The 24,350-nt window shown below is 28.0% G+C and overlaps 3 protein-coding genes across 6 annotated transcripts in view; 1 reads left to right on the forward strand and 2 right to left on the reverse strand.

Annotated features, from left to right (window-relative positions):
• LOC149890656 (ornithine aminotransferase, mitochondrial-like) overlaps window positions 1–469 on the forward strand; it is a 1,728-nt gene extending 1,259 nt beyond the window's left edge. Inside the window, exon 3 of the mRNA XM_090083579.1 lies at window positions 1–469. This exon is cut by the window's left edge and continues 220 nt beyond it. The gene's annotated coding sequence lies outside the window, so the exon portion shown is untranslated.
• A 5,630-nt stretch (window positions 470–6,099) lies between these two features.
• On the reverse strand, window positions 6,100–8,100 carry LOC149890657 (uncharacterized). 2 transcript variants are annotated; one of them, XM_090082637.1, is made up of 3 exons: window positions 7,669–8,100; window positions 7,390–7,533; window positions 6,100–6,616 (listed from the first exon to the last, which is right to left on the reverse strand). In XM_090082637.1, the coding sequence occupies exons 1-3, from the start codon at window positions 7,744–7,746 to the stop codon at window positions 6,563–6,565; spliced, it is 276 nt and encodes a 91-aa protein (XP_089938763.1). In that variant the 5' UTR covers window positions 7,747–8,100; the 3' UTR covers window positions 6,100–6,562. The 2 variants fall into 2 exon arrangements, with proteins under 2 accessions (XP_089938763.1, XP_089938762.1); XM_090082636.1 differs by lacking the exon at window positions 6,100–6,616 and having other exon boundaries at window positions 7,230–7,533; window positions 7,669–8,099.
• Window positions 8,101–10,726: 2,626 nt separating this feature from the next.
• Window positions 10,727–24,311, reverse strand: LOC145202468 (inositol polyphosphate-5-phosphatase A-like). Of its 3 annotated transcripts, none has more exons than XM_090080837.1 (16): window positions 23,906–24,311; window positions 20,739–20,783; window positions 20,527–20,627; window positions 20,334–20,418; window positions 19,863–19,929; window positions 19,548–19,642; window positions 19,331–19,389; window positions 15,977–16,040; window positions 15,797–15,852; window positions 15,612–15,690; window positions 15,419–15,532; window positions 13,068–13,219; window positions 12,923–12,982; window positions 11,835–11,895; window positions 11,627–11,680; window positions 10,727–11,350 (listed from the first exon to the last, which is right to left on the reverse strand). In XM_090080837.1, exons 1-16 carry the CDS (start codon window positions 23,951–23,953, stop codon window positions 11,300–11,302), a joined length of 1,191 nt encoding a protein of 396 aa, XP_089936963.1. In that variant the 5' UTR covers window positions 23,954–24,311; the 3' UTR covers window positions 10,727–11,299. The 3 variants fall into 3 exon arrangements, with proteins under 3 accessions (XP_089936963.1, XP_089936965.1, XP_089936964.1); XM_090080839.1 differs by having other exon boundaries at window positions 20,735–20,783; window positions 23,906–24,301; XM_090080838.1 differs by lacking the exon at window positions 23,906–24,311 and adding an exon at window positions 22,717–22,737.
• Window positions 24,312–24,350: the final 39 nt, after the last annotated feature.

Raw genomic sequence — 24,350 nt, forward strand, 5'->3', positions numbered from 1 at the left:
GCTTTATAAGTCATTTTCATTTTTAAACGTTTTAATAATGTTTTAACCCTTTCATGCACCAATTATTTTTCTGTAACTAACATAACTCATAAAAAATCATCTACAAAAATGACAGTGGTACTATGAAATGTTAAAGTAGACTTTTTCAATTCTCCTTTAAAAAATAATTTTCTTTTCAATCGGTTCAACCATTTGAATTGGGGAAGCTTAAATTAATTTGCTGTTATACAACAACCCAGCGCATGAAAGGGTTAATAACATTTACATAAACAGCAGCAAATTAAAATAAAAATAGAAAAAACTAATCTAAGTTGCCACTTTGCATCGGATGCGTTTTATATTGCACATTATATTTATTTTGTTGTGTTTGTAATACTGTTTCTATATGAAATAATTTGTTGGTTTGTTGGTTTTTTTTGCTTTATTTTTTTATGTAGATTTAAAATGATAAATCACGAAAGCAATAAAATGTGAGTCTTTAGAATGAACAAAGAGGCCGGACTCAATATCCCTGCAGATTCTGTCTTGATGCACTTTTTTTGAACGATCCTTATTCGAAAAAATGTACCAATAATCACTACCTCCTTCTATATTCATAATGTATTCAAAGAGTAAGTCCAATGCATTATAAATTACCCTTTGAATAGAATATGAAATCCTCTTTGATTCCATTATGAACCATTAAGAACAGTTTGCAAGTATCTCAAATATCCCTGTAAAGTTCTTAAGAAAAAAAGGCTTTTTTTTTTTTTTCCTGATTTATTCTTTAGTATCACAATGTTTTTCAATTTAGGGTTTCAGATTCTAAATTCTTAATACAAGTTCATGATAAATTATAGGGGTGTTTGGAAAATTATATTCGAGTCTGTAGTCTTTTGTCAAAGTCTCTAGGTGTTTTGTCAAAACGAGCGTTTGATAAGGCGCGTGCGCACAATAAAACACCAAGAATAAATACCAGATTGTAAAGTTAGATCATGGACGTATTAGAGATGGAAGTGCAACTGATTGATTTACATTAAAGAGGCCGCCGTGCGAGTGTCCGACAAAATCTAAATTTTCACCCGTCAACAAAAAATTCGATTGAAATGGCTGCCCAGGATAAAGTAACTACTTCACGTGTTGACAAATTACTAAACAAATTACACCAAGGTAAAGGAAATAAGTTACTGGCACGAACTGATTTTCATCATTTTTTCAAGATGAACATTCGTAAATTTAGGAACTTTTTTCGTGTAAACAAAGTCTGTCAATGATAAAATAAGACGATTTTAAAATGATTAAAAAAAGTATAGCGAAATAGAAAAAAATACTTAAATAAATTTTTTTGTCAAGACCTGGTTTCATTCAACTCTTTAGTCCTTCTTTTACCAGCCTTAATTTTGTGTATAATTTTAGTATTTTTTCCGATATGTGGCCATTTTTGGTCTCGTCTACTCCATAAGCTCCATAATATATATTCCACTATGTATTGTTTTTTAAAAGGTGAATTTTCTAATGGGCTTTTTTATAATTTATTTGATAATGCTAAACCTTTTAACGTGAGCTTGTTTCTTATCACTCGCCAATAAATGCGATGCGGTTGTTGTAGAAATTTCAGTACAAACTTTTTCTCTTCCCCAAAACGTTTCTTAATTTGAACGATAACACCTTCCAAAGTTTCATGATTTTGAAATTTTAGTTTATTTACTATCTTTAGATTAAAGTTGAAAAGAGAATAAAAATTGTGACAGTTTACAAAATATTAGAATGTTTAAACAAAGATGTAGTGTAACTCACTCGATGAATGTTTACGGTCACACATATTTCTATTTAAGCTAAAATTTTGCATTTATCAGCGCATTGTTATCGGTCGATGCTGCATGATCCGTCGTTTGGGCATTTGAAAACTTCTACCAACTAACGTCGCATCAATTCTGCGATGTGAAAATACGTGACACGCATGACAAACGTAAATCTGTATAAAAACGAACATTTTTTCGGGCTGGCCATAAACCACCGAGTGCTTATGTAACAAAAACACCTTATATATAGGAAATAATAATTAAAGCATATTAAGGCTTACTAATATGTGCAAAATGAAGATTTTGCAAGAAGGGATATTTTCATTCTGCAGACTTGCATAGTGTTATAAAGCTATATGTAACTCCTACTAACTTAAAATTGCTGTAAAATCTAAAAAGCTCAAAAATGCTTTAAAATCTAAAAAAATTTATAAATCTAAAATCTAAAAAATCCATTAAAAATGCTGTAAAATCTAAATAAACTTAAAAGTGCATTAAAATCTAAAGTTGCTGTAAAATCTAAAATAGCTCCAGAAGAGAAAATTCACATCACAAGATCTTTGATGACGTTTATACTTTAAGTTAAAAAGTGTACGATTTTACTTATTTCTATTTTTTACTTATATTTTTTCTTTAAGAAAAAAAGTAACAAAATGATCAAAGCAAACTATAAAAACTACAAACTATAAAAGCTACAAACTATAACAATTACAAGCTATAAAAACTACAAGCTATAAAAACTACAAGCTATAAAAACTACAAGTTATAAAAACTACAAGCTATAAAAACTACAAGCTATAAAAACTACAAGCTATAAAAACTACAAGCTATAAAAACTACAAGCTATAAAAACTACAAGCTATAAAAACTACAAGCTATAAAAACTATAAATAAACTTCGATATAAGCTGTGGTTGTCAAATAGACTATTAACTCCAGTCGTTATCAAACGTCTTAAACGAATAATGCTTCCGTTGAGATTTTTTTGATTTTAATGTAAATTTAAGATTAGAAGAAATAGACTAACTAACCCTGATTAACTGCTTCTGAAACTTAGAATAGTATGAAAGGTTCGCGAGAAGATACAATATTTTTGACGAAAATCAAAAGGCGATTGATGGGAATAGAGTTTGTTTGAAGAATGTCAAGACCTTTTCTTCTGCCCGATATAAGAAAAGAAGACTAAAGTGGGCATAACAACATGAAAAATTGACCTTTGATGACTAGAAACGTATTGTTTGGACCAGCGAGTCAAAGCTCCAATTTTTTTGCTCGAAGAGAAGAGTATTTATTTGGTTCGAAGAGAAGAATATAAGCAAAGTAGGTGAACACGTGATAAAACATTTTGTTGTGCAAACAATAAAACATGGTGAAAGTAGAGCCATAGTTTGGGATTGTTTTGGTCATGATAAATCTGGTGATATTGCTTAAATAGTCAGAATAATGACAAAAGAAGCGTATTTGGACGTTTTAAAGTCGTGCTATTTGTTCTGGAAGTCGGGTATTTAAAGAATTATTCGTTTTTCAATAAGACCCAAAACATTTCTAAAAACTTTGTAGCAATCATTTAAGTAGATTGGAAAAATGACAAAAGAATTGATAGAATTATTTGACCTCCCAAATCAACTGATCTTTCCCCTTTTGATTTTTTTTGGAATGAATTATACAAAAATGTAAAAAAATTAATGCCCAACAGAAAAAATGATTTCTCAACTTAAAAGTGAATGGCATAAAAGAGACATTCAAAAATTGGAAAGTTTTTATGCAGAACGCCTCGAGTATGTACAGCGGTTATACCCGCTGAAGATGACTAAATAGAACACCAGCTGTGACAGAATCACTGCGACGTATTGGTTTCAAGACCGATTGCTGCTCCACTCAACAAATCGCAGATGATAGTAAAATCCCTTAAACATCAAGTTATCATATCCTCCGCAAAAAGCTTTAAATGTTACAAGTTCACATGCTCCAGGAGTTGAAAGCAACAGACTTTTCACTTCGACTCATTTTGCTAATTGACTACTTCAAAACAAGTAATATTTGGGCTCTCTTATGTGGACTGATGAGTGCCACTTCTATATCCAAGGCAAAATAAATACAAATAGCTACATTATATGGTCTAAAGAAGAATTAGTTAACTGTATTGATCAAGCAAAAGCAAACATTTCACAAATAAAAACAGCTACAGCCATCGATAATTCGGTGACCCATTTGGAAACTGCTGTGCAAGGAAATGGAGGCTATTTGTATATATATACAGTGAGAGAAATAAGTATCCGAACAAAAGATTTTTTTATGGAAAATAAACTTTATCAGGTTTTTTTCGAAAAAAAAAACTTTATAGAAATAAAAGAAATGATTATTCTGAAAGAAAATTTTATTACGAATTCAATATGCAAAAAAAAAATATCAATAATAATATTTAATTGATAAAAAATTAAGATACATTTAAACTATGCAATTTTTTAGCATTAAATAAGTATCCGAACAAAAATTTAAAGATTAAGGCTTAAAGATTAACGTTTCTCCGAGTAATTATTTTTTTGACTTTTTAATATCGAGTTGGACCGCCTTTAGCTTTTATGACTTCTCCAAGTCAACATGGCATCGATTCAACTAATTTCTTTGTCGTATCTGAGTCGATATCAGCCCAAGCTTCTTGGAGCATGATTTTTAAATCTTCTTTTCTTTTTAGACATCGTGTGCCACATTTTTTATCCAGAATTGCCCAGAGATGTTCAATTGGATTGAGATCTGGACTTTGCGCAGGCCATTCAAGTAACTCAATTTGCTTTTGGATGAAAAACTCTTTTGCTTTCTTTGACGTATGTTTAGGGTCATTGTCTTGTTGGAAGATAAAATGCTTTCCTAATCGCAGTTTTTTAGTTGAAGCCAGAAGATTTTTATTGAGAATTTTAACATAAACCTCAAAGTCCATAATTCCATCAATAAACTCCAGTTTTCCTGTTCCGTTCCAAGCCATCGATCCCCATACCATAACATTGCCTCCACTAAATTTTACTGTGCCTCGAATACAACTGAGTGTGAATGCTTCCCCTTTTTTTCTCCAAACTTTTTGAGCTCCATCGGACTTCACAAGATTAAATTTTGACTCGTCCGTCCACAAAACCTTCCTCCAGAATGATACCGGCATATTTACATATTTTTTAGCAAATGCAAGTCTTCGTTTTCGATGGATTTTTGAAAGGGATGGTTTCTTGCGTGGAACTCTTGCTTTGAATCCACTTTCTTTCAATCGATTTCGAATAGTACATGAGCTCACTTTTAACCCAAAATCTTTCTCAAGGAGGCTTGACACTTTTGGTGCTGATAAAAAACGGTTTTTTTGCACCATCTTGACAATTTGTCGATCTATTCTTGATGTTGTTTTACGCTTTGCTCCGAATCTGGGCTGATTTTGCACATATCCAAACATATTATACTTTTTAACCAGATCGCTGATGGTTCCTAATGCTATTCCAGTCGCTTTATTTATCGACCTAAACGTTTTACCTTGCTTGAACAAGTCAATAACCAAATTGCGCTGAGCTTAGGACCATTCCTTGATTTTAACTCCCACACTTGATGATATCAATGGTAAATCAAATGAATTTAAAAAAATATCAGTCAATTATTAAAAATTACTCGTTGTAAAACAACAATATTTCTAAAACCATTGGTTTAAAAACTTTTTTTAATAATCAATTTCAAAACTTCGTTTACAAAACAACATGTTCGGATAATTATTTTTCATTGAAGTTTTAACACTCCTTCGGGAATCGTTAAACTTTAGCAACGCAAGTTAATTACCTTTGATTAATTTTTTGCAACATAAAATCGTAATTAAATTTGCTTTCAGAATAATTATAAAAGTATTTATCAAAAACATATGTTTTTCGAAAAAAACCTGACAAAGTTTATTTTCCATAAAAAAATCTTTTGTTCGGATACTTATTTCTCTCACTGTATATATATATATATATATATATATATATATATATATATATATATATATATATATATATATATATATATATATATATATATATATATATATATATATATATATATATATATATCAATTAATTTGGCATGTTATTTGGACTTTTATAACTATAATGAATTTTGACGTTGCTCTTTTAACTTAGCTAAATATAGTGAAAAATTTTGTTTTATTAAAATAATTTGCGCAAATAAAATGCGCCGTTTATAAAACAAAGGTTACCACTTGTGTAATACTTTCTTCACTGAAATTTTCAAGGAAAGATTTTATTTGTCCTCACAAAAGAATACATTTGTCCTCAATGTTAGTGCTGGGGCCAATGCTATAAACATAAAAAACGAAGTTTTTTCCGTAAAACACGAAGTTTTTACCGTAAAAAGCGAAGAAAAAAAAAGTCCATTGCTATAAACATTCAAAAAATTCCGTTTTTAAGATAAAAACTTCGTTTTTAAATCCAATGCTATAAACGAACAAGGGAATCGCCTTTTCAGATAAAAAATGCGTTTTTTCGAAAAAAAACTTCAGATAGATTTTTGATCTCAATTTTAGATATTTTCTTCGTGATTTTTGGCGGCCATTGCTGGAACAACGTTAGCGCTTCAAAATCATTGAACATTCTTTGTTTGTGTTTTTATGCAGATATTTTATAGATAAAGCTTAAAAGGATTTTGGTAACTTCATAATAAACTAATTACTTAAAATCTGCATTTAATCGATTATTCAGTTCCTTGTTGTGCTTCGTTAACAATGCATGCATGAATTTAAAATTCCATACTTATTTATGAAGGTTTTCGATAGTAATTCTGGTTAAACAAATTTTTCATAGTGTTTGACTAAAGAAAAGTATAAAGAGTTGATAAATATGCCATATAATACACAAATACACAACAAAATAATACACAAATACACAACAAAATAAAATGCTGTTTAAAGAACTTAAAATGTTACTAGCAATAAAGATCAGAGAAAACAAAGAGGTTCTTCTTGGGAAGCTTAGTATTTTTTAATTAGCAAACTATTTAAATAAAAATATGTATTGCTACATTATATTTTATATATGTATATATATATATTTACAAATGTTATAGTATAAGTATGTAATATATAGTATATATTAACATAATATAAGTATGTAATCAATCAATCATATTTCTAAATAAAGATTTTACATTCGAGTTTATATACAAATAGTTATAAACTAATGTAAAGTAAGCTACTAACAGTGCTAATGATATATAACAAGGGTAATAATAATGGCAATTTAATCATTCTATTCAAAAACAGCAGAGATATATTACAGTATATAAAATTAACAATGATAATATGATGTAATGTATAGTATATATCAATTTTATATATATATATATATATATATATATATATATATATATATATATATATATATATATATATATATATATATATATATATATATATATACTTCCAATAGTTTTATTAACTTAATACACTAACATTGAAAATAGCTTCTCCTACACTGTATAATACTATAAATTGTGTTGGTAAAGATTCCATGACAGTCTCTGAGAACATGAAAAAAAATATTTGTGCCAATAAAATGAAGAAATACCATTATTTGGAAAAGTACTGAAATGCTTTTATTTCGCTTAGTATAATGTTGCAAATCATCTTTAAGCCTAGTTTCTAAAAAATCTAATACAGCTCTTGGGACTCGATACTGCTCTCGAAAAACGTTGTCAGAAACATCTTCGTTAAAAAAGCGACCATTAAACTAAAATGATATTGAAAAACAAAACAAAAATATAATTTCTGCGCCTATTTAGTATGATTTCTGATTTTGTTCGATAAAAAATCATTAAAAAAGTATATATATATAGTAATTTTAAGTAATGTTTTAAACACCAACCTCTCGAGGCAATCGGTGGCGAAGCTCATTTTCTGCAACTTCGAAATCTAAGTCTTCATCCGAAAAAATTAAATTCATGTTTCTACTTTAATTTTACACAGATTTTTTAAACACCAAATACTAGAATTTAAAAATATTCATAAAAATAGAATAGACAGCACAGCATACTTAATGACTAATTAAATTCATTAAGTAGGCCTAATAAATAGAAAGTTACAATAAAAATTACTATTATATTACTACTATATATTACGGATAAAAAAAGTTCGTGAATTTCAGTGACGTTTACGTTTTATGCTTTATAGCAATGGGCGAAAAAAATACAAACAGCGATAAATTCTTCGAGATTACGAACTTTTTTTCGTACGTGAAAAATTGCGTTTTTACGAAAGATTTTTTTTCTCGAAAAAAACTTCGAATTTTTTATAGCATTGGCCCCTGCTTGTTTTATTTTTTAGATAATGCTATTCAATTAACTCCGTTTAACTTATCTTTCAAAAATAACGAATGTGTGACGTACGTGTATGACGTTAGACTAAGAACTTTTTTTATTTTACCCATTTACGCCGACATCTGAATTTTTAAGTGGAAACTAGGTGTTACCACGGGTGCCGTTAGGGTTGGGATTAACCCTAATAATTTTTTTTGGGGGATGAGAATATGTTAACGGGTTAACAGACAATTACAAAAGAGACGTCGAAACTGAAGTAACATTGAATACCCGTTCGAGTATTACCTTTTTCAATGTATGATAACCCGTTTGGCAGATGGTATAATGACTGTTCGGCTCCGATAAAGTTAACAATAATAATCAATAACTCTGAAAGGAAATAGCTATCTATCCTTTTTTGAACCATGTATTAAACTAATCTTTTAGGAATCGTTGTTTTCTTAAGTTTTAAATTAATCCCATTAATCATTATGAAAATAAAGACTCGAATATTCTTATTGTGTGCTTAGAGTTTGTTTTTTTTTATTTAAGTAAATACAAACAACTCGACAAACATTTTGTCTCCAATGGCTTACATGTCCAAGTAATTGATTGTTTTATGAGAGTTTTTGAGATATTAATCCTCATTTTGCGGTAGTAGTCAATTGGAGGCTTTAGGTCATCTGGTTTTTATGATAACACCTAGCTGTGGTAGTGAATAACTTGCGGGGACTACTGTTAATAGGTGAGCGGTAAGCAAGAAGCTCCTGATTAACTCTGGATGAGGATACTCTGTTTTTCTTTGATCGCACAACTTAAGTTCTAAACAAAGCGGGCCGTTAGGTCCATGCCTCTTGTGAATGTTACGGTGTACAAGAGCTTCAAACTATATGGCACCGCAAGGTGGTCATTTTCTTGAGTTGGGAAACGGAAAAGGAGTAATACAGTTGCGGTTCTGAGAGACGTTGATTAATGACCTCTTTCTTTTAAATCAATTGCGTATTACCAAGTATGTCAATTATAATGTTTAAGCCGTGACTCTCGGTGCGGGAACCGCGGTGACCGAAGAAGAGGGTTTGAATGTTAGAGAACAAAAATTTTGTCTGATGTGCTAGTATTCACTCAGAACGACTAAATATTGATGCTGAATATGACTTGTGGCTAGAGGCCCAAGAGTTTAAAATCCAGATATTTCCCTCAAACCCGAGAGTGCCAAAGTTGAAGTGCGCGAGATTCTAAATAAACTTTACAAGTAACCCAACGTACTGACCAAATCCAAATCGCTCTTCGCTATTGCATGCTTACCACAACCTAATCCAAACTTAAGGTAAAGGATAAGGGTTAGGGGCAAAAACTTTTTATAAACATTTTTAAAACATTTTAAATCCATTGAGCTTAACGCATACAAAAAGCTTTAGGAACTCTTGCTAAGAATGTCCAATTATGTAAAATGCGCATAAATGTTGGTGTTTGAAACACATGAAGCATCTAATAATGGTTTTATGCGCATAGAACATGAAGAAAGGGAAGGCAATCGGTAAACACAATTTTCACTAATGCAAGTTTAAAAAACAAGCAACAGATTAAAAATGGTAACATCAAAAAAGACAAAGTTGCTGCTTTTAAAGTTCGACAGACCTGGAAATATTAATGAATAATCACAATATAACAACATCGTTGTTTATTTGATACTTTTTATTAGTAATTTTATGCAGCTGCACAAAAAGAATATTTTTGATCATAAATTTTACTTATGGATTCCTGTTAAAAGGTTTTGTTTAAATTAATAATTTATAGATCGAAACAGGAACCAATAGATTTGCTTTTTAGTCATTGGGTGAAAATGTGTGTAATTTTGTTCTGGAGCACCTTTTATGTTCATTGTAAAGCATTGTTTGGTTCTGTCCATGACAACTTTTTGCTCTTAAGATTCCAAATAGAATTAACCAAACATTTATTTAGAAGAATTTCCTTGCCATCTACAGCAGCAGTATTCATTTTTGGCAATTTTGACCTTACTCTTATCTGCTGAATTGTACCTCTTAAATGCTTGTTTTGTATATACGTATTCAGTTTAAAACTCTTTAAGAATTATTTCTGAGTAAGATGAAGTAAAGGTCGAAGTTTGTGGCAAGACCTCAGAGGAGAAATGGTCTAGACTGGATTCGGTAATTCATGAGTTAGTTTTTTTTTTTCCAAGTTTTTTGCACTATGCGTAAGAAAAGTACAAAACATCTTTTAAAGGAACCTTCTGCTTAAAAACGGAAAGTTCGAAGGGAAGGTTTTAACTGGTTGGAGATTCTAAATTAGATAAGATATTCTAAGCGAAGTTTCAGAGGATAATTACAGAGGTAAAAACTATGATCATTGGTTTGAAAATTTGGAAAAAGGTAATCACTGATGGTTTGATTTGTCCTTTTTCAGTAATCCATCAAAAAATTACAGGATTTTATGCTCAAAAAAAAAGATTTTATGCTCCATACTGAGATCTCAGTGGGTTGGTCTAGGTCAGAAGAGAAATCTCTCTTTATAAAGTTCCTTTGAAAAAAAAGATGCTTTTGGTTGAAATGTAAAGTGCAACTATTCGAAAGTTGCATCAAAGGCAATCAGACTATTAAAAAATTGATATTTTAACAAAAAAGACAAGGATTCTATCTTTCTTTTTCATTCTAAGTAGATTACAATTGTACTTTAGTTCAAATCAACAAAAAGGAGAATGAAAGTGCGTAAAAAAAAAAAAAAAAAAAAAAACATAAGAAGTAGTTTGTAAACGAAAATTTTACATTTTTCAATTTTTTTCAAGTAAACTTTTGTAATCTATATTTAAAATTTACAATGAAAACCTTGTTGAAAAAGTGTAAAAACATGTTTCGTGCGTTTCGTCTTTATTAATATCTACACGCATAAATTAAAATACGTAAATAAATATATTACTTTAAAAGTTAAAAATTAAAAAGGTTCAAAACGTATGAGGTTAAAGCGATTACAAATTCACTTATTTTCATAATTTCTTTGTTAAAAAAATTTTCCTTAAACTAATTTAACCTTTTTTTTTTTTGTAGTTTAAATCTTTTTAGAATGGGTCAATAAAAAAACGCCTCAACCAACATTTACCTATCAGCGCGAGAAAAATTTGGTAAAGCCCACATCAACTGTCAAACCAAAGTGAAAAACTAACGTGCGAGTGTGAACTATACGAGACTACTGGTCTGCCAGCAAACCAAGTGGAAATTCAAAAGCCATATAAACCGGCTAAAGCAAAAAAAACATTGTTGAAGGGTCATTAACTCTATCCAAAAATAGTAGTTAAAAAAAAAATTGTAAAAGTGCAAAGAAATGCTTGTCCTTTTGCCTTTTCAAAGAGTGCAATCTCACTTAATTAAATGCAAAAAACATTAATTTAGTAAGGTCTCTACCAATCCTCAAGCAACCTTCTTACGTATTTTATTTTTGAGCGATCGGAAAGATCGATGCTTACAAAAAAATAAGAATGACACATAGGAATATATCAAAATTTATTTTACACACCTTATGATCACCCAAAAATGTATTTTCGCCAAATATGTTGTAAATACTTGAAGACTAAAAAGAATGCCCACAAATTTTTTGTTTTTGTGTAAATAATAATTTTCCTAAGAAAATATTTACTTTTTATATTTATTAATATTTATCATTATTTTCATAAACTTTTTTTATACAAAATACACTTTTCGGAATAAAATTGCAAAACTCTTACATTTATACAGCTATTGAAAAGAGAAGTGTCAAGCAAAATTCTATCACACCAAGATGGGCACCTGTAAAAAAGTAATATCAAATACATGTTCTACTTTACCTCTACTTTTAATCTGAAATTTGCTTAACTATCTATGAAAGTTAGACAGGTAGGAGTAGTGTGGCTGCAGTAAACAGGCAGATTTTGGCTTAATACAGCGTGCTGTGTAAATCAGATTTTGGTTAAACTTGGAACAGTTTTTTATGCATGGGCAAGAAACATAAAGAAACATTGGATGAAATTTATAGCAGTTTCAATGTGTTGCAAAAAACACAGATTTAGATTTCAAGGTTACTTTTTAAATAAGATCAATAAATATATTGAAGTGTTTTCATCAAATAGGTTGGCCATAATCAGATCATTCTTATTATCTGGTTATTGCATAAGTATATCAAAATTTGCTGCTGACATCAGTGTAAGAGTGTAGAAAAGGTTTTATTTGAATATAGAATTAAATCATAGTTCTGTTTATTTATATTATGCATATATATATATATATATATATATATATATATATATATATATATATATATATATATATATATATATATATATATATATATATATATATATATATATATATATATATATATATATATATATATATCTTTCCATTAGTTTCCACTTGTGTTCATTAACTTTCAATTAGTGCCCATATCTTTAAGAGCAGGCAATTTAGCTATCATCGTTAGGCTCAAAACAACTTTTTGAAACAAACTTTAAGCAAACTAAATTTATGAACAGGTTACAGAATATCATGTATAAGAGCACCATAAGGGTTTCAATGCCACTATGTCATTATAAAAAAGAACTCAGTAAATTTTCTCTTATTATCATTAACAAAAGCTTTAATTCTTATGAATTTATTATTTTAAAATTGTTTTGATTATTACGTTATGAGTTTACTTATAAAACTGTTAAAGTAATATTTTTTAAATTCACATGTAAAAGTTTATCAAAAATTTTAAAATAATGACTGGTAAATTCTCTAGAGAAAAAAATGTTTTCAGCCATGTGGTATTGTCATAAGAAGAACATGAAGACTGTACCTTACATTTGCGTAAGATGATTTAGATGAGTTTTCATTTGGATCTTCTATATGAGGATAGCTAAAAAAGTATTATTTAATGAAGTGTTAGTTTTTTATTTTGAAAAGAGGCATTTATTAAATTTGAAATAAAAACTTTTACTTACGTTGGGATAAAATTTAGCTGCATCTCTTTAAAAGCATCATTTTTTAACCAGTTAAGCTCTTTATCAAATTGAAGCAGACTTTGCACTTTATCTGGTGTAAAATCATCATAGTCATGTAAAATAAATAAACGATCTTCAATGGTTAAAAGATCCTAAAATGAAAATCTTCTTTTAATATTTATTGATAAACATACAAAAACAAATTATGTATACACACATGTTGTTGGCCCAGTTTAACACATCAAAAATATCAATTTTAAGATGTGTCTTAATTCTGAACAATATGGACATAATATCTCCAGTGCAAAACTGCAATATATCAAAAAAATTTCTCTTCCATGGCTTTTTTTAACATGCTTTACTAAGATTTTTTTTTTTTGAAAACCATGTTCTCTGGGGTTATTGACCAAAAGTTTGATCAATATCACCCTAAATTCTCATATAAATTTACATATATTCTGTGATTTTTTACAACTAATTAAAGGCAATTTTTATTTTATTGTAGTTTAAGCACTTTTCATATAACTTCTAAAAATTTATGCTAAAGCTTGTACTATGTAACAAATCACATTTTATGTACATTGTTAATTTTTGACATTAGTAATTTTACTTATTCAACTTTTTTGGAAATTAAAAAAAAAAAAAAAAAAAAAGAAGATTAACAGGTAATATATTGATTTTTCTTAAAAAACTTAAAATTTTCAAATGATTTAACATATTATTGTGTATATTTTTAGAAGTATGACAAAATAAAAGTTTCACATCATTGTGTTTAAGGGGACATCTGATGTGATCTTATGATTGGCTTTCGGTAAAATTGTTTTATATTTATTGCTTTTTTATCTCTTTATTTAATGCACTTATTTACAAAAAATTACAAAAAATTACAAAAATTTCTTAAAGACAATTGAAAAAAGAAAATGCAATATTTGCAGAATAGACTTGTTTCCAGAAAATATTAAAACTTCTAGATAAGAATCCAAAGCTTAGACAAATAAAATGGATCAAATAAAAGATTCCATGGTATCTAAGTTACAAGAGTAAAAGAAAGATTTAAAAAAGACGCTTCCTATGTGGGAAAAGGAGATAGACTTAAAGCAACAATGAGCCTGACAAATGAGAAATGATTTAAAAGCTCAAAAAAAAAACACTAAGACAACTTAAAATGTTAGTAGCAAAATGAGCCTCAGTATATATAATAAAAGCTTAAAAATACAATATTTTGCAAGCCTTTTATGTGCACCAGAAAAAGCAGTTTATTCCACATGATATATTTGTCATCAAAACAAATATATCATATGGAAATGTTTTGTTAGCAGCATGAAAGCACTATACACAATACTGTTCCATAAGATAACACAATACATCTCAATCATATCTAATAAGAAACGCATAAATTCATTCAGAAATGGAGAAAGAATATCAATTGTTACAGCATAAATAACTATATCTGAGAAGATCACCAAGAGCTGATGAAAAGTGTTTCTTATGTTAATCCAGGTGAAAAAATCTGGATGGCCTAATTAAATTATATCCTTAAGCTTGCCTGGAATCAAATTTATTGTAGCTGCTTGTTTCAGTGAAAAGATAGAGTAGATCTAACATGGAATATTTTGACATTATACCATAAAACTATGAAATACAATCAGTGAATCAACTGTAACAACATTTATAGTACTTTCTGCTAAAATGGTTCTACTTTTTCATCAATAAAGCCCAAAACAATAAAAAGCACCAAGTAGCTTAATAAATTAAAAAGCTGACAGATTTGTTTGTTGCCTCAAAAAGCCCTTATTGGTTTTAGCTACAGGAAGGCTGAATTCCTTAATGTTATCAGTCTAGATACCAAGATATTGGATTCACAGAAGACTTGTGAAAAAGAGAAGATTCACAGAAAATTAAAAAGATTCATCTGCAAATTAAGAGCTTGCAAAAGAAATGTAAATCTCAACGTAATTTATGTTTCAGGATCATTGTTCCATCTGAAACAGTTAAAATGCTATATAAATTTTTTTTGTGAAAAAGAAAGCTCATCTTAAATTATTGAAATTTTACAGATTTGAAATATTTTGTAACAATTTTTAACATTTTATTTAAGAAATTAGTTTTCTGTACTTAGGAGTAAAAGTCACAAGGGTGGTTGCCCCCCATTAATATGAACAAATCTTTTTTTTTTTGTTCACCATACTCCCATCTTTCTAACTTTTTACTTAACTAATAAAGTAGTGGAACAAACTTGATCTGAAAAAGTAATCTTTCTCACTTATTTAAATTATAAATTTTATTCAGCTGAACCTCAGAGGAAAAAAAAACTAATCACAAACATTGTATCTTGGTAAGGGAAAGCATACCTTCATTGACCCATTTAAAGATCGATAAACAACTTTGTAAGGTTTAGCATGGTTTGCATTATTGTTGTTGTTGTGGTGGTTTATCACCTGGTTCCCTTTATCTTTCATTATGTACTACAAAACAAACAAAATCATTTTACAAACTTTTTCAGAACTAAATAAAAATTAGATTTGTGAGATTTAGGGAAATCACCTCAATAAGAACTTTAGTGTCAGGTCGCACATTAAAATCACCATACAATATATGATGGTATGATGGTAGTGTATGCAACCTAAAATGTACAAAATTCACAGTATAAAATAATGGTTGAAAAAATTTAACAAATTTTTAAAAATTAAATAAACAAAAAAGAAGTAAAATGGGAGAAAAAAACTCACTGCTCCATAGTATAAACTAAAGCACGTCTTCTGTACTTTGAATACTTTGAAACAGACTAAAAAAATAAACAAATTGTTTGAAGAAATTTACAGACCAGAAAAATGCATAAGAATGCACTCAATTTACACATGAGAAAAATTTAAATTAAAGATAATGAAAAAAAATTTAAATGCCTTTACTTTTAAAGAAACAGACACATTGCAAGCATCATGGGAAAGATGGATATTTACCATATCAACTGTTCTAAAAAGAAAAACATCTTCATGAACAAGCAGCTTATCATCTGTAAAACTATTTTTAGCAAGTTTCATTGAAAGTTACTAAAATTACAATCAAAAATGGGAAACCACAACAAGTAAAGTGAAGATCTTTGTGAATCAGTAGTAAATACAGTTAACAATTATGAATCCAAACAGCTTGTATATTAATCTCTTAGCTCTTCCTATCGATAAAGTTGTAGGCAATTTAACTTTTGCTAGTTTTTCAGCATCAGTTTCTTTCTCATTGGCTCTATATTAGAAGTGGATTCAAATTCAAATGCTACTTCAACTTCTAGTTCACTTTATCTTTGGTTATCCTCATGTAGAAATAAATGTACATATAATTTTCTTGCTGTTCTAGCAATGTCATTTTAATTTGGATACTTTAAAAGATTATCTGGTAATTCTGAATCTGATTTATAGTCATCCAGATTATAAAAATAGCAAAGTAAACCAAAAATATTACCACTTCTTCTTTCATTAATTCTCTCAGAGACAACAGTAAATAAATTTTGACTTATATTAGTATTTTGCTCTGTAAGATTTTGAAGTAAAAACAAAAATAATTTTTATCAGATTACAGTCTTTATTCCCCAATCCCATAGCACTTAACACTACAATATGAAGAGCCTGAACAATATCAGAGAGGTGTTTTATTTCTTCTTCTTTTAAAATCAGATCTGTTCTGGATATATCCACAAGAGCTTTTCCAATAACATTTTTTAATTCTAAGAATCATTTTAACATACTGATTTTAACATACTGATTTTAACATACTGATTTTAACGTACTGATTTTAATATACTGATTTTAACGTACTGATTTTATCGTACTGATTTTAACGTACTGATTTTAACATGCTGATTTTAACGTACTGATTTTAACATGCTGATTTTAACATACTGATTTTAAGATTAGAGAATACAGAAATAGTATCCAGAATAAACTTAAACTCTTTTCCTAAATCAGTTCTACAAAAATGTTTGGAAGAACATCATTTTTTAAGTGGTGATTTTCTAAACACTTTGACTGTTTTACGAACCTTTGATATAAGAATGCCATAGTCCTCATTAATCTGGATTCCCTCATACAGAGCTATTATTTTCTTCATTCCAGCATTCTTCATTGTAATTATCATCATCATTGATTTGTTCTTGAGTTGTTTCTGTTGCTAAACTTTTTTTCTTATAAAGAAAATCACATTATTCAAAATGAATGCCATGCCAGTGACAAAGTTAGTGGATAACTTTCATTTCTCATTCCATTTCTCATTCCATTTCCTTTGTAGCTGAAGCACTATCTGTAATACATCCAAAGATATCATTGGTTCAATTCAATCCAAATTCATTCCATTTGTCAGTAACAATAATAACTGCTCTTTCTGAAGGCATTGAACAATTTATTCTTATCATTCCTAAACCATAGTGACATTTGTCTGAACAATTTACATTAAGATGCAAGTATCTTCTAGCTCCACCTGAAGTCCACTCATTAAGAAAAATTGAGAATCTTTCTTCATTCAATTTTTTTTTGCTGAAGCTCTTGAACAATTTTTAACTTTATTGATTTTTCAAAGTTCATAACAATTACCTTTATAGATGTTGATCATCAGGGATTTTTAGCCCTTGAGCTTTCTAGCCATTTTTAATCTTTACTATTGGCTGAAGTTGCAAAAGAGATACAATCTACAGCTGTTAAACAAGCTAATATCTCTTCAGCTTTGTTACCTATTTTATTAAAGTAGGCAGCAGAACTTGGCTGTACAGTTTTTGACTTTTTTGAAACAGTTTTGGTTGACAAAATTTTATGTCTATGCTCTAAATGCTACAAGAAACTTGAAGTTGATGAATGGAATTTAAGTTCAACTGAACAGTGTTTGCACTTGAATATTAATTTATCTTTATTTTCTGATAAAATATGCTTCCTAACTTCAGAACAAATTTTTTCAGACAGCATTGTAAATGGCGGCCAAGCTATTTGTACTGCCTCACTGAAAATGTATTATTTGTTTACATTTCTCAGCAGTACTAGATAATAGTACAAGTAATTCCTGTTTATTGTCAAAAAAAAAAGCCAAATTTTTTTAATTTTTAAAATGGCAAATTAATCAATTAATCTTTTGGAATTTAGTCAATTTATTTTAATTGATTAATCATTATTTGGTTACCACCCGTACTTTTAATATGGTTTCATATATTTGTGTTGCATGAATGAAATATTTATAGAGAGGTTAGTAGACCCATCTAGATACAAAAAATTATTTGTTTAGGCCTAAATAGTGGCTTTAGAAGCTGAAAGAAAGAAACTAGAAAAAATTAACCACCTCATTAGTGCTAAAGCAATTACAAAGGTGAAGGAGTTAGATAAGTTACTTGATATTACTTGTAAAGACAGTAATAAACAAATTCTGACTGTTAGCAGCAACGATACTAAAGCACAAAAAAGAAAATATCTAGTTTTTCTGGAAGATTTCGAGGGACCATGGATGCAAACAATATTTTGCAAGACGCAACTTCAAAGTAAGAAGATGGAATATGTTGTTGATGTTGTTGATGATAGAATACGATGTTGAAAATGATTTTGAGCATATTGATCTGAATGATGAAATAGACAAACATTTTTATTCCTGGAAAGAAAAATTAGGCATCCTGACTTCATGACCCTTCTTGTTCCTAAAGTAATTGAAAAAACAAGGGATCAGAATCTCTTTAACTAATTTAAGCAACTTGTAACTAAAAGTTATGTAATTAATTATTTACAAAGTACTCGACATAATACTTTGAATATAGTAACTTAGATACCATTTTGAACAAAAATAAGTTTTTAATATATGGGTTTTCCCACATTAAAAACCAATTTTTAATAAGTGAAAATAGACAGCTTAGCAGTGTATCTATGAGCCTTAAATTTCATATTGGTCTTATTAGCACATTAATTCATGATATAAAATACCATGGTAATTTTGCAAATATTTTTTAACTTTTTTTATCAGATCTCTAATAACCACGAAACTTTTTGAAAAGAGATCAAACTAAAAATTACAAAGCTAAAGTGTAAGGCTCAGCTGTGCACTTAAGAGCCTGAAATTTTTCATGGTTCATACCAGCACCTGAATCCACAATAAAAGAAACCACAGTATGTTCAAATACTCTTTTGCTATTTGATGATCTCTAAACTAATTAAGCCTATATTTATTTCTGTTTATAAATATAAAATTGCAATAATCAAGAAAAAAAAAAGCTCAAAATATAATTGAATAGAAAAAATATTCACTTGTTTTGAAAAAGCCATCTTGTCCATGTAAATCCTTTCCGGGGCCATCTTTTTGTTTTCTAAAATGAAAAAATGTTTATTTTAACTAAACCAACAACTTTTCTGATAACTTTGTATTTTTATGTTTATTAATTTGCATTTAAAACTGGTTGAAATTAAAGATTATAATTGAAACCACAATAATACAGCAACAAAATTTAATTAAAAACAATTTTGCCTTGGAAAAACAACTCAATGGGTATTTATATTTCTTCATTGTTTCATCATTCTGCAGTGACACAGTTCCTTCAATAAGAGGTTCGAACTTGTTTTCTAATCAAAGAACAAAAACATTTCAAATTGTTTATTTTCTTTGAAGATTTTTTATTATAAAACTTCTTATGGCATAAATAGTCATTCCATCACTTCCTTCAGCAATATTTATTATGTTTTGATTGTTATTATTATTAATAAATGAACTTTAAAAAATAATAATTGAAATAAACTTTAAAAACTTAGCTAACAATAAATAAAAACAAAAGCAAAAAAACACCTTTAAAATTCCACACTTTCATGAAACTTAAAAGGGACTGATGAATGAAATAAAAACAACCCAACGCCTAAAACAACATAAAACTTTTTAAATGTAAGATAAAAAACAATAAACAACAGGATATTTGATGGGCTAAAAAAAACTAATTCACAGTTGGACAAAAAAAGTTTGAAAATATAATTCATTCATAAATACTGATTTTTTAATAATAAAAAAAAAAAAAAGAATGAAATACAAATAAAATCTAAAAGGACAAGAGAAAGTTAAAATCAAAGCAAAACTGTGATGATTAATAAAAGAAGGTTGTTTAAAAGTTGTTTTTTATAAATTTCACTAAAAAAAAAGAAAAAGGTAAAAAAAAAATTAAAGGAACTTAAAAGCAAAGCAACTAAAAAAAAAAAAAAAAAAAAAAATTTAAACTAAAACTGAATTTAACTTATTTTCATGGCTGAAACACAAAACTTAACACACTGTGTACTTGACTTCATCATAATCTTTGTCAATGTATGAGCATACACATGATAACTCCTGGTGGACTGCTAACCCTTCCAATTCACTATAAATAGCACACACAGAATCACTCTCTTGTTCCCATGTACTATGCATTAAACACTAAGAACCCATAATCAATTTTTTTTAAATCTTATCAATTTAATAAACTCACTTGTAAAAAGCAGTAATTCTTTCACTGTCAACTTGCTGTGTTTTTCCACCTATCTCTTGTAAATGTAAACCAATAAAGAAAGGTTTTTTCAACTCAACAAGCTGAAAGAAAAGCAAAAATAACATCCTTACATAGGATCGAGAGGATATACATATTTTAATACTTGTTGTTTTTTTTAACTTAAATTCTAAAGAATTTAAAAAAGTACCTACTTTGCTGTACTCTGTCAGCCAGTTTTTTTGCAAAGTAAAACCAAACTGAAAATTTTAAAAAAATCATTTATCAACCAGACGACATAAACTATCTATAAAAACACTGTTGCTTCTCATAAATATTATAGATCACCTTTTACAATATCAATATATACACACACAGAATCACTCTCTTGTTCCCAAACACAGAATCACTCTCTAGTTCCCAATCACTCTTCTTGCTCCCACTCTATTGTATACGCAACACTATGAGGGAACTGTAACTTTTTTTGCTTCAAAAAATCAATTTAACAACAACAATTGCATTTACATAATAGTTTTTTTTCAGCAAAAAAAAAAAGGAAGTGGAAATTTTTTTAAAAAAATCAAGCTTCTAATAAACCCCATTGTCAGTATCTTGCAATTTGGTAAACTTTAAACAAAATATTTGCAGCACATACTAAAACAAACATCCTATACTACATGGTATGGATATGGGATACATGTACCACTATACCCATCATCAAAAACTAAACATCTAATTAAATTAAAATGAATCTTTCTATTCTAAACATTACCATTAAGCATAATTTTATTTATAAATCTTAAATTAAAATTGAAATTAATGACAAAAAACTGAACAACAACAAAAAATATATTTTTGCCATTGCTAGATTGAACTCATAAACTTACTATTAATAAATGAGATAACTTTTGATTTTCATCTCGCCTTACCTATAAATTTACATAAAGCTGTTGCCTTAGAACCAACTTAGTTCTTAATTTTATTTTATCATAAAAGGGTTAGCAAAAAAGAAATAATAACACAAGTTAAAAACACTTTGCAACTTAATATTTTACTGTGTTTATCAGTAGTTGTTTTTTTTTGTTTTTTTTAAATATATCTTTACAGAAAACTGATACACACTCTAATGTAATAGCAGGTTATTTACCCTGTATATCAAAAGTCTAAAAAATCAAAGTCAAAAATCAACACGACAATTTTAAAAACCTTTCAGCTTGTTTTATGAGATATTTTTAGATGAATATCTGCATCCAAATACCACTTTTAAATTCATTTTAAGTTGGGTAGCAAAAAGCTTAACCAGAAAATTGCCAAACATCAGAGAAAGTTTACATCCCAAATATATTGTAAGGTAAACTTATTGAAAAAATCCAAAGATACTAACCTAAAAGAAAAGGGGAAATAAGTGTAAGTAGAATTTTTCAGTTTCACTTCAAACTTATATTTTTCTTTTACCAATACAATACTCTGGGATCAATTCACAGTTAAAAAGTAAAAAAATACAGCATCAATATGCCACATTTATATTCATAGGCCAATTAAAAAAACTGAATTTTAACTCAGTTTTTATTAACAAGGGTCTATCAAGTATATGAATCATAATTATGTGATATTTCACCTTGCTTTTTATGATTTTTGTAAAAGTATGCCAGGTTTTTATGCATTTTTTAAACATAAGTTTTGTTTGTTCCAAGTAAAATGGTAAAAAAAAATTGAATAGTTCAATAAAGTAGTGCAAAAAAAAAAATCTTTGAACTTATTTTTTTATTTCCTCTGGGTTATCATTATTAAGCTTTTTTCTTTAATTTGGTTTAACTTAGCTTTTTCTAAAACTGAGTTTTAAAATATATTTTAACTACTCAAACTAAACAGTTACTATAAAGTTTGTTACATATTAACTAAAAATAATAAATCAGTGATTTGATTTTTAGTTGATATGTAACAGATCTTTGATTTTTTGTTTTATATGGTGTATGAATGTAAATTACTTTATTTTTTGTCAACTTTGAATATGTTGCGCGAAACATTTGAACACTTTCAAAATTTTTATCATAGCAGTAAATAAATGAACTTATTTTAAAATATATTGAATACTCATATAATAATACAAAAAGAACTCTCTCAATAGTAACATTATAAAAAATTCATATTTGAGTACGTCTGTTTATTTCATTCATTATTTAAAAGACATACACACATATTTCCTTTTTCTTTCGTTTATTCTTTCTTTCTTTCTTTCTTTCCTTCTTTTTTTTTTTTTTTTTTTTTTTTCTTGAAATAAACAACCACAAAACCATTTCCATCCAAATAAGATTTGATCAACAAACTTTAAACAACAAACTTTAAAAAGTTTAAACTTGTACTTCTTTTCACATAGAAAAGTCTTAAATTTTTATAATAAAATGGTAATTATTTGATATCATCAAGATAATCTTTATGAATACATTTATCAGAACTTGAACAATCTAACTTTTAAAAACTAATTTAAGTTGAATGGGCTAAAATAAATTCAGCACATTAGTCAGATTTTATTTTTTTATATTCATTAAAAGCAAACAAAGTTTTTTTTTTATAAAACTGAATGTGTCAGCTGAAGGAACTACCAATGAAATCTCATTTAACTTAGATGTGTTGTGTTAGGAAAAGAAACTAAAATTAAAATAAATAAACCTTATGCACGAGTACACTGTATAAAAAAATCACAACACAGCTAATAGTATGTCTTTTTAACTTTAACAATGTATATATATATATATATATATATATATATATATATATATATATATATATATATATATATATATATGTATGTATATAAACATACATACATATATTGCACATACATATATTAAAAAAGCACCTGTACTTTCAAAAACAACTTGTTTATTTCTATATGTCAGTATTAATCATGATTAGAATCATTCAATAATCTGCTTTAGTTTTAAAACATGAGAAAGTTAAACTTTTAAAATAATTTTTGGTTTCTTCAATAATGCTTATCATGATAACATTTTAGATAATTTACTAGTCTGGTAAATAAGATATGCAATTCTTTTTTCCCTCCCCCTTAGCAAATATTACATTTATACATCCAAATACATTTTTTTTTTTTTTTTTGTTTATTTAATTTATAATTATATAGCTCGCAATTTTGTAACTACAAAAACACGCTTTAACAAAAAACCAACGAATTTGATAAAAAAAAAATGTGTGAAGAACTTTGAGTGCTAACAAACTCAATCTTTATTAAATGAGATGAAACATTACGCTTTATGCTAGCGAAATTTTTTTATTTTTTTTATCATTATCAGTATTCTAGTTTGGCAATAAAATAAATTTACAAATTTATTTCAAATAAAGAATATTTAGACATATATAGTACCTCTTCAAATAGAGAACCAACGTTAGCAGTAACTAATAAGACTTTCATTTCACCAGGAAAACTTTAAATTGTAGAAGCACAAGAAAATTCTTTTCATAACTTTATGACGAGTTAAACGTTTATAAGACTGACAGGAGAAATCAGAAATTTACTGCTGAGAAACTTTGGTGTTATTATTTCATCTTGTTTTTATTAAGCCGTTGTCCGTAGCCTCCACTTGGTGTTAATGTGTTTTACAAAATTTTCAAAGAATTATTACACTTTGAATGTTAACCTGCTCAAAGTTCTTCAAAAACGTAAAGTTTAGGAATATTAAGTTTGAGAATTTTCAGATTTAAAGTTTTTTTTTTGTTTAAATCTATAGTTGTTACTCTTTTTATCTACTCCATACTTTGTAATTAAAAAGAAACTTAACTTTGCAAACAAATGTTGATATTGATGACCG

The sequence above is a fragment of the Hydra viridissima genome, unplaced genomic scaffold, assembly GCF_058129835.1.
Source record: "Hydra viridissima isolate aposymbiotic clone 2 unplaced genomic scaffold, HvirCarnegie_v1 scaffold_3, whole genome shotgun sequence".
Taxonomy (NCBI): Eukaryota; Metazoa; Cnidaria; class Hydrozoa; order Anthoathecata; family Hydridae; genus Hydra; species Hydra viridissima.